Source organism: Dunckerocampus dactyliophorus, chromosome 8 (genome assembly GCF_027744805.1).
Source record: "Dunckerocampus dactyliophorus isolate RoL2022-P2 chromosome 8, RoL_Ddac_1.1, whole genome shotgun sequence".
NCBI classification, from domain to species: domain Eukaryota; kingdom Metazoa; phylum Chordata; class Actinopteri; order Syngnathiformes; family Syngnathidae; genus Dunckerocampus; species Dunckerocampus dactyliophorus.
In genome coordinates this window covers 30,845,540-30,862,412 of record NC_072826.1, presented here as the reverse complement: position 1 = coordinate 30,862,412, position 16,873 = coordinate 30,845,540, and the positions used below count along the sequence as shown (strand labels likewise).

General features: G+C 43.3%; 1 protein-coding gene across 4 annotated transcripts in view; it reads right to left on the bottom strand.

Annotated features, from left to right (window-relative positions):
- frmd4ba (FERM domain containing 4Ba) overlaps window positions 1-16,873 on the bottom strand; it is a 67,237-nt gene that overhangs the window by 27,877 nt on the left and 22,487 nt on the right. The window contains exons 1-7 of one of the 4 annotated variants that reach the window (XM_054783563.1): window positions 15,512-15,716; window positions 9,681-9,746; window positions 9,400-9,494; window positions 8,893-8,985; window positions 8,477-8,561; window positions 7,683-7,739; window positions 7,210-7,232 (exon numbers count right to left, since the gene is read on the bottom strand). In XM_054783563.1, the coding sequence (XP_054639538.1) occupies window positions 7,210-7,232; window positions 7,683-7,739; window positions 8,477-8,561; window positions 8,893-8,985; window positions 9,400-9,494; window positions 9,681-9,746; window positions 15,512-15,661 (569 nt within the window). In that variant the 5' untranslated portion in view covers window positions 15,662-15,716. The other 3 variants (XM_054783564.1, XM_054783565.1, XM_054783566.1) reach the window with 3 other exon arrangements.

The window sequence follows — 16,873 nt, the reverse complement described above, 5'->3', positions numbered from 1 at the left end:
AGCAGTGTCCTTCTTCGTGGTCCACGTATCTCCCATGGGTAGAGTACGCCCACAACACCCTCATTTGTTCTGCGACAGGCCTTTCCCCCTTTCATGTGGTGCACGGCTTTCAGCCCCCCATTTTTCCCTCCCAAGAGGCCGATTGCACTGTACCCTCGCTGGCCGCATTCCTTCGCCGTGCCCATCGCGTCTGGCGCAGTACCAGGGCCGCTCTATCCCATACGGCCAAGCGTAATCAGAGGCTCGCCAACCGCCACCGCAAACCAGCCCCCGCCTACAAGCCCGGCCAGAAGGTATGGCTGTCATCTCGGGATGTCTCCCTGGCAGGAGAGACTAAGAAGCTAGCGCCCAGATTTATTGGTCCCTATGAGGTAGAGCGGATGATCAATCCGGTGACGGCTCGCCTAAAACTTCCCCCTTCTCTCAAGATTCATCCGGTCCACCATGTTTCCCGTCTGAAGCCAGTGGTCTCCAGTACTCTGAGCCCCCCATTGGCGACCCCCCCACCTCCCCGGCTTGTGGATGGTCATCTTGCCTACACCGTCAAGGAGATCCTGGACGCCAGGAGACGAGGCAGGGGTGTGCAGTTTCTGGTGGACTGGGAGGGTTATGGTCCCGAAGACCGTTCATGGATATCCCGGCCGCTTATTCTCGACAATAACCTCATTTCTGATTTTTACCGTAGGTTCCCAGACAAACCAGGTGGTCCACCAGGGGGCGTCCATTGAATGAGGGGGGGGAATACTGTCACGCCTGGCGTAGACACTAGTTTTACATTTTGGGTACAGGTTATTATTTGTGGCTTATTTCCTTTCCCTTGTTCATTTTCTGCTTTTGTGTCATCACACAGACCCAGGTGATCTCTAGTTGGGCGGAGCTACAGAACAGGCACAGCTGTGCCTCATTGTCGGTCACTCCTTTTTTAAGCTCACCTGTGGCGACTGGATGGCACTCGGTGATTCCTCGTGGCAGAACCTCCAAGCCAAGATCCGTGCTGCTGCCGTCGGCCATCCAGTCCCGCCTGGTTTTTCCTCACGGCTTTGTGGTAGCTCCGCCTGACCAGCTTTGGTATATTTTTCAGTTACAGTATATCTTATTCCATTTTTCCGCGATGCCCTTTTCTTTTCCGTGGCATCGTAGTTTTTTGTTCCTGAGCTGTTTACACCAGTATTAAAGACTCTTTCTCTCATAACTCGTGTACGCCTCTGCATACTGGGATCCAGACAACTGTCATACAAACCCTCACAGGTTCCCCTTTCATATCATATAGCCCAGGGAGTCACCAATGTGAGCCCCCCATGAACACATGAGGTGCCTGCAAGCCTGCTTTTCATTCATGTTTTCAGTTCTTAATGTGAGAACACTTGAAAGGAATGCATTGTGAAATACAAAATGTGAGCTGTGGATAGCAGCATTTTGTTCATGTTCTGGTAAAACAAGCATATTCGTTTTGCTTGGGCTGAAATAAGCTATGAAAATAAATGTTACAAAAATGAGTGGCTCTTGGCCATTTTTATTTTGTAAAAGTAGCTCTCACAAGAAAAAACACTGGTGACAGCTGATATAGCCAATAGTACGTTTAAAAATTTACAATTAATCTACATGATTGGTATCAGCAGCGTCAAAACCAGATCAGAGCATCCCTAGTTTTGACTAATCTCTCTTGCAATCAGTCAATTCGACTAAGACTGTCCTATGACTTCAGCATCTGTTTGACAGCAATTCTCCACAAGACTCTGCTCTCAGCTGATGGCTGCCAGGCATTCTGGTCAATGTCTTTCCATTTCATGTTTCATTTTGCCACATATTTGAATCTTGTTCGCGGCCTTACTTCGTTACCAATTCCCTCACAGAGCTGGGAGTAGAGCAGTTGCGCCTTGGAAGCTGGCTTTTCTCCATTCTGTGCACATGAGCGAGCCATCTGAGGTTTTTCCGTATTAGAACGTCAGCCAAGCCTGGCAGGTTTGCATGACACAGAATTTCCTCATTTGTGATTTAACCTATGCCCTGTATATGGTCCATGCTTGATAAAACCACCGACTCTGCAGACTTTGCACTTCACCCCGATGGAGACATGCTTATTTTTCCACCGTCGCCAAAAGCGACACTTGCCTTGCTCAGTCTGTGTCGCAGCTCCTTGTCTATTTTAGCAGGGTTTGGGACCGGGCTTCCAGCGGCTCCTGGTCCATTGTGATTGATTCAGGCTCAGTAGCATAAAAACAGCATGATTTATTAATAAATATAGTTTTGAAAAAATGTGACAGAGTGAAGCCGAGAAATTGGAAAGCGCAAAGTGGCGAGGGACGACTGTACTCTGAAAAAGGAATCAAGATCCTCATTTAGCCTTTGGAGCATAGGGGAGACACAAGGCCCCACATTTGCACTTAAGATGATGACAAACATATTATTAGAGAATAATTACAAGCTGTACGTGCTGTACATGAAACTCTAACATTTCAGACATTCTGTTATTCCCTTTCCTAGCCAATCTTGCCACATTTGTGCTTCCGGCTGCATTCAATCTATGTGTGGGGGTTGATGATAGTCATAGCAATTATGAAGAACTTTTTGAAAAGGTGCACACTGTAAGAAAAGTGTTTTCATTTTTTTAATCTTCAGTACAAAGTCTCGTAAGCAGTGTGTGCCAAGAGTAAACTTTAACTTCACTGATGTCCTGCCAAACTTAATATATCAAAGCCTGCTGAGGGCCTTTAAGTCATAAAGAACATTGAGAGAACTTAGGAAGACATAATATATCCATAATAAAGCCACTTCAAAACAGACAAGATGCTTCAAAATACTGTATGAAAACAACAGCGTATTGATTTACCTTGACTGGGTAGTTAAAGATTGAACCATGAGAGATTTACCCTCAATCTCTCACATCAAACGTCAGTGGCTTCAAGTCTCACACGGACTGGCCGCGTTATCCGTGCACACAAATGGTGGCGTGCCCCTAGGTCTGACTCACTAACATCGTGTCGGAGGTAGTGCACACAGCTCTGAACAAAAAGAGAGCTGGCTTGGCAGGCCAGTCCACTGGGGACCTAAACAAAAGCTATTCAAAACTCCTGGCAGACTCGGTTGCCTTTGTTGAAAGGTTACGTTGAAGTCCCGAGGACTGTCCAAAAGCAGTCGCTCGGCACACTATTTGAAAATGAAACCAACTAATCCTATAACATGAAAATTAAAAGGATTAGGTTTTGAGACCAAAAGCCATTTGACCTTAAATTGTCTTTTCTAATCGTCAGTCAAAAAAATAATAGAATTTAACAGCGACTGTCCGTGTATGTCCGATCTATAATGATTCAGTTATGTGAAGCAGCTTACTAATCAAAAAACAAGGGGGGAGCTTTAGCAAGGGCAGGGGCGTTCCCCGCTCCCTGTTGCTACCTCTCCCAGGTCGACTGGGTTTTGCTGCCACGGCACTATGCTGCGTGTTTGATGGCATACATTTTACGAGGAGTTGGGGCCCGCCGTTGTCGGTGTGATCTACTCCGCAGCCACACTGCCCTGTCAGCAATCTGGAATTCATTACTACGTCTGTTATCTCCCCACAGCCTGAAGCGTGGGGCCAATTCCTACGCCCGGTACAGCCCAGCCCAGAGCAGCCTACCCAGCGTGCTGGAGATAAATACTCCTGTGTCAGCTCTTCCAAACCACTCAGATGTGGTGACTGTGGAGGAGGCACAATGAGGGAACATATTTCTGTGAATGAACCAATAACAGGGAACACTCACAAGTACAATTAAGCATGATCACAACAATAGCTTTTTGTCCACACCGTTTTTTGTTTTTTTTTTTACATTTGGTGCATCCCAGATTACTGAACCACATGTGTGAACACCGGCTGGGCAACTTAGCGAACAACAGAAGATGAGTTATGATGCTAATTTTAAGATAAGGAAGCAAAGTCATCTATTGTAATCTAACAGTTGTTATTTCACCGATATCAAAAATATGATGGGATGGCCAATATTGGCTTTTTTGCCGATAACCGATACTGTCCAACTCTCAATTTCCGGTTCCGATATCATCCGATACCACACATAACTCCTGTTGTGGAAGGACTGGACTGGACTGGACTTATTACCTTATTATGTATTATTATTGCATTGACTAATATTTCTATTAGTTTGATGATCTGAAACATTTAAGTGTGACAAACATGGAAAAAAATAAGAACTCAGGAAGGCGGCAAACACCACTGTATGCATGTGACCAAGGACATTCATTAAAATGCCCTTTCCAGGTAGAGTGAGTACAATTAATTAAAAAAAAAAAATGTGAATGCACGGCACTGCTAATTTCCAGACTGTCTGAACTGCTCTTTTTAAGCTACTTACAGCTGCAAGACAAAACAATTGAGGCACTTTCAAATGAATACTTACATAACTAAAAGCTGACTAACGGTTGTAAGCATAACAGCACTGTGTAGTCTATCATGTTTCCATGCTAATGTACCAAAAGGAATTCAAATACAATAAACCTGGTAGCGCATTCATTCCACAGTCAGTGGGGGGTTGGCCCACGATGCTCCAACTCAAATCACGTCTACTATTGGACAGCAGACCAGGCTCATCCCTCTTAAGGCAGCTGACTGTCAGAAGAGGAGGACTCCAGCTAATCTCACTGCTAAAGGGCCCTTTGCTGATACAGTGTAGAGGAGGCACATTTACACTTTAGGCTTTATGAGGGGATTTACTGAGCCTCTTCACGAAAAGGAGCAGAAACAAAGGGGGAGAAATACTGCCACATGGCTGCGGGGGGATGCACCAGTGAAAAGCTTAATTTGTTCACGCTTTGATTTTTGCGGGAAGGTCAAAGTACAGCCTGTCCCTGTGCGCCCATGAGCTAAACATTCAAACACAAATGTTCACAGTCATAATTAAAAGTATGATCCAAAATAAGAACATTGTATCAGATCGGTCCCGCTTTGGAATAATGAAGCCATTATTGTGCACAAACAGACGGTGCCAAGTTTCATCTAAGAGGACAAAGACAAGGGTTGGACAAGAGGTCAAAGTGCATTCAGACATGCTTAATTTCCTACAGAGCACAACTATACTTGTTAGCAGCAAGGACAGAGGCCATCATTTCGGCAAGACACTTGTTCTGCAGCTGAGCCACACACTCATGCTGAGCAGTGTTTACTAGCCACAGCCAATGAATGCCCTTCATTCCAGTGCCAGGCAAAATAAAACAACGTACCTTATCAGCAGGACAAGCCTCTGAGGCCCACTAATCTTATCTCCACTGGTGGACAGATTATGCAGGCACAGTCTCCAAAAAGAGTCGCACACAGTCCAATGTATGTCCAAACAAAGTCGTCATTGTCTAAACATAACAACAATTCTGCCTTCATTTACAAGTTTCAGATTCATGTGGATGCCGATTCGAGAATCATTAACGAAAGGAAGACGCCTAGCAATAAATACAAATCTGATCGAGGCTGGTTGAACATTATCTACAGTAAATATATGCAGTCATACGCAAACAAAGTGAGATTTCCTGCTCCTGGATGACATCTGAGCACAACATTACCTACACAATACATTGGAATATATTGTCTGATGTCAGATTGTTGACATGTAGCACCTCCAATCCCCAACTCAATTCATCATGGACACAGCGTTGCAGGAACGAAGATCATAGAACACCCACATATCAGACGAGCTGCCATGTACAGTGGTGTGGAAAAGTGTTTGCCCCCTTCCTGATTTCTTATTTTTTTGCATGTTTGTCACACTTAAACGTTTCAGATCATCAAACAAATGTAAATATTAGTCAATGACAACACAACTGAACATAAAATGCACTTTAAATGAAACTTTTTATTATTAAAAGGGAGAAAAAAAATCACAAGCTACATAGCCATGTGTGAAAAAGTGATGGCCCCCTAAAGCTAATAAGTGGTTGGCCCCCCTTAGCAGCAACAACTGCAATCAAGCGTTTGTGATAACTTGCAATGAGTCTCTTCCAGCGCTGGGGAGGAATTTAGCACAATTGTTGTCATTCAGCCACATTGGAGGCTTTTCCTTTTTAAGGTCATGCCACAGCATCTCAATAGGATTCAGGTCAGGACTTGGACTAGACCACTCCAGAGTCTTCAGCCATTCAGAGGTGGACTTGCTGGTGTGTTTTAGATCATTGTCCTGCTGCAGAACCCAAGTTGCTTTCAGCTTGAGGTCACCAACATTCTCCTTCAGCACAATTCATGCTTCCATTGATCACAGCAAGTCTTCCAGGTCCTGAAGCAGCAAAACAGCCCCACACCATCACACTACCACCACCATATTTTACTGTTGGTATGATGCTGGAGAGATGTAATGGGACGCACACCTTCCAAAAAGAGTATTTCCCCAAAGGTCTTGGGGATCATCAAGATGTTTTCTGGCAAAATTGAGACGAGCCTTCATGTTGTTTTTGTTCAGCAGTGGTTTTGGTCTTGGAACTCTGCCATGCAGGCTGTTTTTGCCCAGCGTCTTTCTTGTGGTGGAGTCATGAACACTGCCCTTAACTGAGGCAAGTGAGGCCTGCAGTTCTTTGGATGTTGTTGTGGGGTCTTTTGCGACCTCTCGGATGAGTCGTCGCTGCGCTCTTGGGGTCATTTTGGTTGGCCGACCACTCCTGGGAAGGTTTACCAATGTTCCATGTTTTGTCCATTTGTGGGTAATGGCTCTCACTGTGGTTTGCTGGAGTCCCAAAGCTTTACAAATGGCTTTATAACCTTTGCCAGACTTGATAGATCTCAATTAATTTTAGTTATGCTATGTTTTAACAGGTGGGCAATCACTTTTTCCACACAGGGTAGGTTTGGATTTTTTTTCCTGCCTTAATAATCCAAATTTTCATTTATAAAATTGCATCTTGTGTTCTGTTGTGTTGTCACTGACTAATATTTAAATTTCTTTGATGATCTGAAACATTCAAGTGTGACAAACATGCAAAAAAAGGGGCAGGAAGGAGGCAAACACACCACTGCATGTATATGGATATACAGCATATACGTACATGCCCCAAATCTGTTCAAATGCAGTCTAATCGAACCCTTCATTTGGTACATCTGCAAACTCGAACACGAACATGTTTGATTGCGGATGCAATGGATTACGGGCAGACTGTGGCTGTACTACACTGTGTGCAATTACCATTATTCTGAAACTCATGTATTCACGGATTTGTCATAATTGTACAAAATGCTCTTACCATGTGTAATCTCCCTTGGCCTCCTAGAAAAAAGGTGAACATTGAAGTGAGTAACAGGACTGTAACAAAACTCGCTGACTGACTTACCAAGTAGCACAGGACTAATAACACTTACATTTGATTGAGGTTATACTATGCTACAGCAGCCACATTTGCGGAGTATAGTACAAAAGAATAACTCTTTTTAAGTAAATGCAGGCCTGAAATGTGCAATTGTTAAAGAGATGCTGTACTGTAACCATATCTCACATTTATATTCAGCATGCTCGCCAAATGCATACATGGTACGGGAATGTACAAGATGTACTTCCCCTCCCCAGGTTTATGTTAGACATTCTAATTTCCTTGTAGTCAAATTAGCACAAAAAAGTTTTGTATTGGTCTCTCCCACTAGTTCAGCCTAAACCGAGAGTTGTTTGAAATGCCGCTAAGTTTTGACAACATTTAAGTGGAAAGCAGTGGGTCTTGCTTACCTGCAAAGCGAATGCAGCTAACTTGAAAACGTGTCCACTCTCCACTTCGATTGACTCCTGTTTTATTGTTGAAAAGAAATAAAACAACTCGGGATTAATCACAAAAGATGTGTTATACACGACAACGAAGTGCAGTTCAGCCAAACACTTGACGGTACCTCTGTCCTCCCGTTACGGACTGATCCACTATCAAGGGGGCAACGCTGTTCTAAAAAAACTATTTGAAGGGCAAGCACTAAAGATTGACTGTACTTCAACTCGGTGTCATGATGTTTATTAACAAAGCTAACTAATTTTGGTGCCTGGAGCGTCTAACTGGAAATCCATCAAGAAAACTGGGCGTCCTTCTTAGAGTGGTACGGTCCGAGCAGGTTCAACAATCTCCCATGGCGACCAGTCTGCTATCCCCGCGAGAAAAAAAAACTGGATTACAAAATTTGACCGTTTGTTGCATTCATGTACTGCTCGTTTTTCTCAACACTCCCATTCTCTGGTTAAATAGTACTAACAGAATCACTAGAATATTTTGTAATTTTAGTCGTTTACAAAAACATTGGCGTGCTTACAGTACTCATTTACATAATACAAACACTTATCTTTACAAAATGAGGCAATGTGCGCATTTTCTATATACATACTATCCATAGATATATTAGTTGTTGTATGCGGTTCATCTCGATAAATTTGAATATCTTTGAAATGTTCAGTGTTGAAGTCCTGAAATCAAGCAACTTTTTCACGATATTCTAATTTATTGAGATGCACTTGTGTATTAAAAAAACTGTTACACTTACGTTAAAGATCAAGGATTTGGCATTCAGGAAGAAAAGCTCCACAGTTGTGTTCTCTTTTAAAAAGGTGATCTTCTCGATGTAAAATCTGTGAGGAGGTTATTTGTTGTTACACCAACTCCATTGGACTTATTGAAAATACTGTACAGTGTAGTGGCCACGCGTTTACATGAGTGCCACCTGCTGGTATAAACATGTAGCTGCAATGTAATAGAACAGAGTAGAATAGAATATGGATTGTCATTGCACAACAGGTGTACATTACAATGAAATCGCAGTGTGTCAATAACAGATACACACTAATAGAATAATATCTATACTATATAAAAAGGCTAAATAATAAATACATATCAGCCATAGTCACATTCACACACAAACAGCCAACTCACTCTATAGCACCCAGCACTAAACATACTCACCTCACATAGAATTTGAGTTCCAGTGCAGTTAAAGCCTTAGAGAAGTCATGATCAAGGACCTTTCGATCAAGCTGCAGCCAGTTATTCTGACCACTATGGAGAACGAAGAGAATTTGTCATCAGTCCTTTATCCGGTGCAACTGAAAACCTGCAACTGACCAATGTGTATCGAAGCCAACGGGTTTTTTTCAGCATACAGTGGTGTGAAAAAGTGTTTGCCCCCATCCTGATTTCTTGTTTTCTTTGTGTGTTTGTCACACTTAAACGTCTCAGACAAACACAATTGAACACAAAACGCAGTTTTTAAATGAAACTTTTTATTATTAAGGGAGAAAAACATCCAAAGCTACATGGCCCTGTGTGAAAAAGTGATTCCCCCCTAAAGCTAATAACTGGTTGGGCCCCGCTTAGCAGCAACAACTGCAATCAAGCGGCTGCAATAACTTGCACTGAATATGAATAAAAGAAAGGTTTTTTTGTGCTAAATTGTGTGTTGCATTGACTTACGTGTCATCAATGAAGCAAAGTCCAAAATATTCCTTCTCCTTCAGGTTAAAATGGGATGCCACCAAGTCTAACAGGTCTCGGGATAAAAGCTTGGGCTGAAAACACAGTTTAAAAAAAAGACCTTTAACTGGCTGTTTGAGTACTGTCGTGAATAAACACACAATATCTTTAAATAAAATAAAATGAGACACAAGATAAAAGTTAGTTAAATTTATACAATATGCAAGCCCACACATTTTTATCATCCTCAAAGGAATGCAAGATCATATGTCGCGTGCTACCTGAACCTGCAGCTCCAGCTTCCTGCCGTCGAGTAGGTGTACCTGGCACTGACGTCCCTCCGTCATCTGAAGGAAGAAGGAAAACATGAGCCATGACAGCTTTTGCAACGCGATGCCCTCATTGCAAAACAAGCCTCCACCCCCACCTGTGGCCAGCTAACCAAACGCCATGCTTCCACCCGCCTGCGGCTAAATGGTTCTTTCACTTTTGTGGGGATGAACAGTGATTCACCGCAGTGTCATGTTTGCCTTTGTTGTGAATGAATAGGTAAGTTGAGCCACTCGGCACATTTCCACATGGGAACTTCACCCTGACAAATGACACACCGTGCAACATCATCCTCTTTGGTTGGAGTTATATAATAATAATAATAAGTGCCGAAACCTACAAAGCAAAGATATGCTGCTTAAAGCGGTTCTTCTACCCGTAAGAACTCCAATCTATTTGTGGCAGTGGCGGGTTGGGGTTGGGGGTGGATTCAATATTAATAAATGGAACATTTTCATATTTAGTGCATAGAAAACCTGTTTGTGACGTTCTATATGCAATCTTTACCCTTATTAGAGCCCTGTAGACATGAACTAACACTCTTGTAGTCACCTTTACACTCCTATTGTTCTTTGTCTACACCACATTGTTCAGCTGCAATGCGCAAGCTACGGGATCACTGCAGGGACACAAGAGACGGCCATGAATGTAACTATTAGCAAGCTAGCAAGATGAGTAGTTAGCCTCCTATTTATTTACTGTAGTATAAACTTAGGAAAGGGTTTAAAACGGAGTGGGGAAGAAGGACAAAGAAGCTAAACACATACCACTTCCACATGGAATGGGAGGTGAACTTATTTTCACTCTGTCGTGTCGGACATGCCATGGCTGACTTCATGCACTGTGAGGGTAATCTAATGTCATGAAAAGGACTGTCACAGTTTTGCTGGTAGATAACTGTGCTACAAATTATCGGCGATAATCGATATTATCAAGACTACACACTAGTGATGGGTCCAGCCACACAGATGCGCCGATGCGTGCGCCGAGCTCCCAGGGCAAACCCCGTGTCGGTGCGTGTACCGCTTTAAGATAGTCACGTGACCAATGCTGGAACTGTGTCGACACGGCAGTCGCGCGCCAAACTGTGTTGATAAGGAAGCGCATCTGTTATTGACGCGTTCATTGCTTGGCAAATATTGCGGTCAAAGATGGAGGACCTCCATGGAAAACGTACATTTTCTGCCGTGTGGGATCATTTTGACCTTCTGCCAGACAATAAGGTATTTATATCAATCTCCTCATTTTACCCACTTCATGATTGGAAGAGTATGCAGTCCACTTTCCCTTATCTGTTTTTATTAGCGAACCAATTTCTATGCACACCAGCATCTTCTGTGCCATTCTCCAAAGCAGGAGAAATTGCATGAAAGAAACGAAATAGACTGAATTACAAAACACTGGAGAAACTCATTTTTTTTTAAATAAAAATCTTTAAACAATGAGTCCACTGTCATTGTCATTCACAGCACTTTCACTGAGGTTTTGACATTATGACAGATGTTCACTTAATTTATCAACTGTGTCTCAAATATCAAAGAGGATTTTTAATTAAATTACATATATGGAACAAGAAAATGTGAATGCAAATACGTAAATGACGGTATTGGATACAATAGGTCATCAAATCAGTGTCAGTTGAGTCTGTCAACTATGTTTCCTGCAGGGATTTGTTAAGTCCACCAAGTGTCAGTATTCAGCAACACCGTGTCAACACAGTGTCAATACAGTGTGTCACTGCGTCGAAACGATACGTGATGCCCCTCACTACTACACACCCTCATCAAAGGCGGGCAACTGCAGCGTGATCAAGCCTGAGCCTGTGTCCCATGCCCAATCATGAGTAGAGTAGTGCCTGCAAGGTGAGGGGGGGCAGTGAGCTACATCCACAGTTACTGTACGTACTGTATGTATACCTTTGCCACGCTAAACTTGTTAAATCCCAGGAGACATCGCACATATTTTAATCTCCAAGTCTCTTTGTTGCTTTTTTCAAGGGGTCTGACAATGTCGCTAATTTGGCAACGCTGATCCCTCTTGCTACATTTCCTTATTATCTGGCTGAGCAGTTGCACTAGTGGAGTTACACAGACAGTCCCCTTATAATGTGTTTATGATGAATGTCTATGGAGCATGATGTGTTGTGAGTACGTGTGTGAAGGGAAGAGCGATCCCTCTGCCAAAGTTTTAATAAGACGACGACACTCTCTATTGTTCAAGACTTTTCAACATCGGATCTGTTGCAGTCAGCAGAACTGATGTGCAACGCGAGACAAGGTACGCCTTTGTTGTGTACACACTGTAGTGTCCTTGTGTCAAACTACGTACACACTGGTACCTCCAAGTGGCTTTTTGGAAGAAAAAAACCCGCCAGAAAGCAGCGTGAACCAGGTCACCTTTCCAACAAAACTGCTACTGTATTCATCTTGTTTGCCTTTACTACAAACAAGAATGTTTTACTGCAAGAAATGACTGTATTCAGCTGCTGTGGCAGCACAGCAAAGTGTCACGCAGGTCAGGAATCTCTTGTGCTGCTTTTCACACGACCTCAAACCTGACCTACTCAAAGTCAGCTGCACCCGCCCTGCAGCATACCAACTAGATGTCTCTGAACTGTATATTGTATACTGTAACTGTATATTGATTCTTATGTATACAGCGGGGGGACACCACTGACGATCATGAGCATGTGGTTAAAAAACAAACAAACAGAGGTATCCAACTTCATTTCTTTGGTCCGATAATGACATTGTAAACAAATAAAATATAAACATTTACTACAAGTAAAGTTCATCTGTCGATGCAAGCAAAGGAGTGACAGACAGAACAGCTAAATGCTCTTCCACTAGATGGCAGAAGGCACACAGTTAACCTGTTTGTCCACCTGTTGCCATTCATGCAACAAAATAAGTCACGCTTGGTGGCGTGCCGTGAGATTTTTGTCATGTAAAATATGTGCCTTGGCTCCATAAAGATTGGGAAACACATTAGGGCCGCAACTAACGTTTTTTTTCTTCATCTATTTATCTGAAGCTTCCATCCATTCATCCATCTTCTTCCGCTTATCCGAGGTCTGCTTGGCTGCTTCGTCCAGATCCCGAGGCGTTTCCAGGCCAGTTGAAAGACACAGTGTCTTCAAAGTGTGGATTAACTGCACCTTTCGGGTTGGGAGTGAGGTTTTGCCCCAGTTCCTACCCTCACCTATGGCCATGAGCTTTGGGGAGTGACCAAAAGGACAAGATCGCGGGTACAAGCGGCGGAAATGAGTTTTCTCCGGAGGGTGGCCGGGCTCTCCCTTAGAGAAGCGCTGTCATCCGGGAGAAACTCGAGAGTAGAACGGCTGCTCCTCCGCATTGAGAGGAGCCAGATGAGGTGGCTCCCTGGGGAGGTGTTCAGGGCACATCCGACCGGTAATCTGAAGCTTGTTCTTTCAATTAATCGAGTAAGTGTTAGTGATTTGGTCCAAAAATGTCCATCACTGTTTTCCAAAGTCAAAGCTGATGTGTGTGAATATCTTGTTATGCTTAAAACACAAAGATAACTTTTAAAATATTCACATTTGTGAGACTAAAATGAGAGGATATTTACATTTTTAAATGAAAAAAAACGATGAATCAAATACCGACATAGTTGTTGATTATCCTCGAGCTCGAAAACACAGGTCCTCTAGTGCAGTGCCCCCCCCCCCCAACCTTTTTTGACCCACGGATCAGCTCGTGTTCCCACATATCTCCGGCAGACCGGAGGGGGGTGGTACATTATAGCGATCTAATATGTACAGTATGTGTAATGTGTAAAACTAACAACATCAAATTAAAAGCACAAAATGAATGCAGACCCACCATCCACCAGCACGAGCCTGGAGTTTGTTTTTCAGAGTGCTGCGTGGGACAAAGTTACCCTGGTGCATTCAAGGACGGGTCACCACTCGCAACAAACAACATATACATGCAAAAACTATGGGATTTGTATTCTTTTTAAAGTAAAATAATGACCCATATGTCCAAAATTGATTGTGGAAAAAGTGTCTGCCCCCCTTACATGTCTTTTTTTTTGCATGTTTGTCACACTTTAATGTTTCAGATCATCAACACATTTAAATATTAGTTCAATGACAACACAAGTGAACAGAGGCGCAGTTTCTAAATGAAACTTTTTAAGGTAGAAAAAAATCCTAACCTGCATGGCACTGTGTGAAAAAGTGATTGCCCCCACTCCCCCCGTTAAAACATAACTGTGGTTTATCACACCTGAGTTCAATTTCTCCAGTCACAACCAGGCCTGATTACTGCAACACCTATTCTCAAAAACTTAAGTAGGACTTGCCTGACAAGTGAAGTAGACTAAAAGATCCTCAGAAGCTAGACATCATGCAGAGATCTAAATACATTCATTAACAAATGAGAACGAAAGTAATTGAGATCTATCAGTGTGGAAAAGGTTATAAAGCCATTTCTAAAGCTTGCCATTATGCTTGCCATTATCCACAAATGGAGAAAGCATGGAACAGTGGTGAACCTTCCCTAGAGTGGCCGGCCAACCAAAAGGACCCCAAAAGCCCAGCGGAAACTCATCCGAGAGGTCACAAAAGACCCCACAACAACATCCAAAGAACCGCAGGACTTGCTTGACAAGTGAAGTAGACTAAAAGATCCTCAAAAGCTAGACATCATGCAGAGATCTAAATAAATTCATTAACAAATGAGAAAGAAAATAATTAAGATCTATCAGTGTGAAAAACGTTATAAAGCCATTTCTAAGGCTTTGGGACTCCAGCCATCCACAGTGAGAGTCATTATCCACAAATGGCCAAAACATGGAATAGTGGTGAACCTTCCCCAGAGTGGTGACTCACCCGAGAGGTCACAAAAGACCCCACAACAACATCCAAAGAACTGCAGGCCTCACTTGCCTCAGTTAAGGTCAGTGTTCATGACTCCACCAAAAGAAAGACTCTGGGCAAAAACGGCCTGCATGGCAGAGTTCAGAGTTTTGCCAGAAAACATCCTGATGATCCCCAAGACCTTTGGGAAAATACTCTGTGGTCTGACAAGAAAAAGGTTGAACTTTTTGGAAGGTTGGTGTCCCATTACATCTGGCGTAAAAGTAAAGTTCCATTTCAGAAAAAAAAATTGCATATCAACAGTAAAATATGGTGGTGGTAGTGTGATGGTGTGGGGCTGTTTTGCTGCTTCAGGACCTGGAAGACTTGCTGTGATCAATGGAAGCATGAATTGTGCTGAAGGAGAATGTTGGTGACCTCAAGCTGAAAGCAACTTGGGTTGTGCAGCAGGACAATGATCTAAAACACACCAGCAAGTCCACCTCTGAATGGATGAAGACTTTGGAGTGGTCTAGTCCAAGTCCTGACCTGAATCCTATTGAGATGCTGTGGCATGACCTTAAAAAGGAAAAGCCTCCAATGTGGCTGAATGACAACAATTGTGCTAAATTCCTCCCCAGCGCTGGAAGAGACTCATTGCAAGTTATCACAAACGCTTGATTGCAGTTGTTGCTGCTAAGGGGGGCCAACCAGTAATTATGAGGACCCCTGCTCAAAGTTCTCTTTAGTCAGACATGGAGTTCAAACGGCTTGGTCAGGCTGTCCTGATGAGTGCCATATGTGCTTGGAGAGTGTCGTTAAAAGTCAAGCTCTGTGACTCATCAAGAAGCAGCACATAAACAAACATGTTAAATACGGACTGAAGGCCACAAAGCAAATACGACACACATATCGTATTTACTATGTGTTGTTAATACATCAGTCAAGGAGCTGCCATACCTGGTAGCAATTTTCAATCCTAAACCAGGCTACGAGGAAGCGTCGACATGGCAACAGCCACCTCCTCAAGGTCTGATGCGCCATGCTCCATATGAGCTGGCTGCCTGATGCCACCAGGTCCTCCATTCCACGAATCAAGCGCACAGCCATGACTCTGTGACCCTGACAGATTGAACCTCAGATGGTGACGGACGCCTCACGCAACCAGGAGAAAAGATGCCCCGCAGAGCCTCGGCGTTAGCGCCCCTCGGACAGCAGCAACGTGACAAAAGGCGGCTACTCTGAGGCACAAAGACACAATGTATACTGTGTCTGCCTCGTTGACATGATGTCAGTGAGAGTCATCACTCAGGAGAACGCGTGTCAGGCGTGTTTGCGATGCAGAATCACAAGGCTCTCTTGCAGAAACTCACCCATACCCAGTTAGGTCCAGATGTATTTGAACATGTTTATGTTTTATGAAAACAATCAATATCTGTCTGGAGTGAAGGTTCAGCTTTAATTCGAGAGGGTTTGCAAAAACATGACACCCGCTCTACGTATAGTACAGAATTTATATTTTCAGGGACTCAAAGGTAATTGGGCAGTTAGATCGCTAGATAGATAGATACTTTATTCATCTGAATAACTTATTCTTGAACAAATTCCCCTAAAATCGTAACTTACTGCAATTTTATTGCAACCAACCAACACATGAAAACTTCCAAAATTTGGTGGAAAAGCTGCCAGCAAAATGGGCATTTAAGCCATGAGACACCCAACTCACAAGACGATTGGGCCCACGAGACCATTAAGTTTAAGAAAAGTTCAATGAAAAAATATGACTGGACACGCTAACGTTTTTTTAACCGATTTTGGCTTTGCAATCGTCTTTTTTTCCTCCTAAATCCTTTTTAATTACCTTGCATTGGTCCTCACGATGGGGCCGCACGGTGGCCTGGTGGGTCGCATGTTGGCCATACAACCAGGAGATTGGGAAGATCGGATACAGAGTGACTTTTAGTGGTGAGGTATGAGGGAAAGTGGACTTACCCCTTGATCCCCATTGCTCCCAGGTTCACGCTGCGAAAGTATGCATTTTGTATTCCTATTTTTACTGCTTATTGCCCTTGCCCACTGTTTCATGAAACCCTTTTAGTCTATCTAAAAGGACAGAGGTGAGCTAAAAGAGTAAGCAATTTTGGTTGTAGGTTATCCTGATTATGATTAAGTTTTACAGGTCCTTCTGATCGCTAATAGATGAGTAAATTCATCCCAGGTCCATAAGAAGAGCAACAAACCAATTTGGGGGAAAGCAGCTATAAAGTAGGGGGTCCAGCGCCAGGTTACGCCATCGTGCTTGATCTGGATGAAATAGGGCCG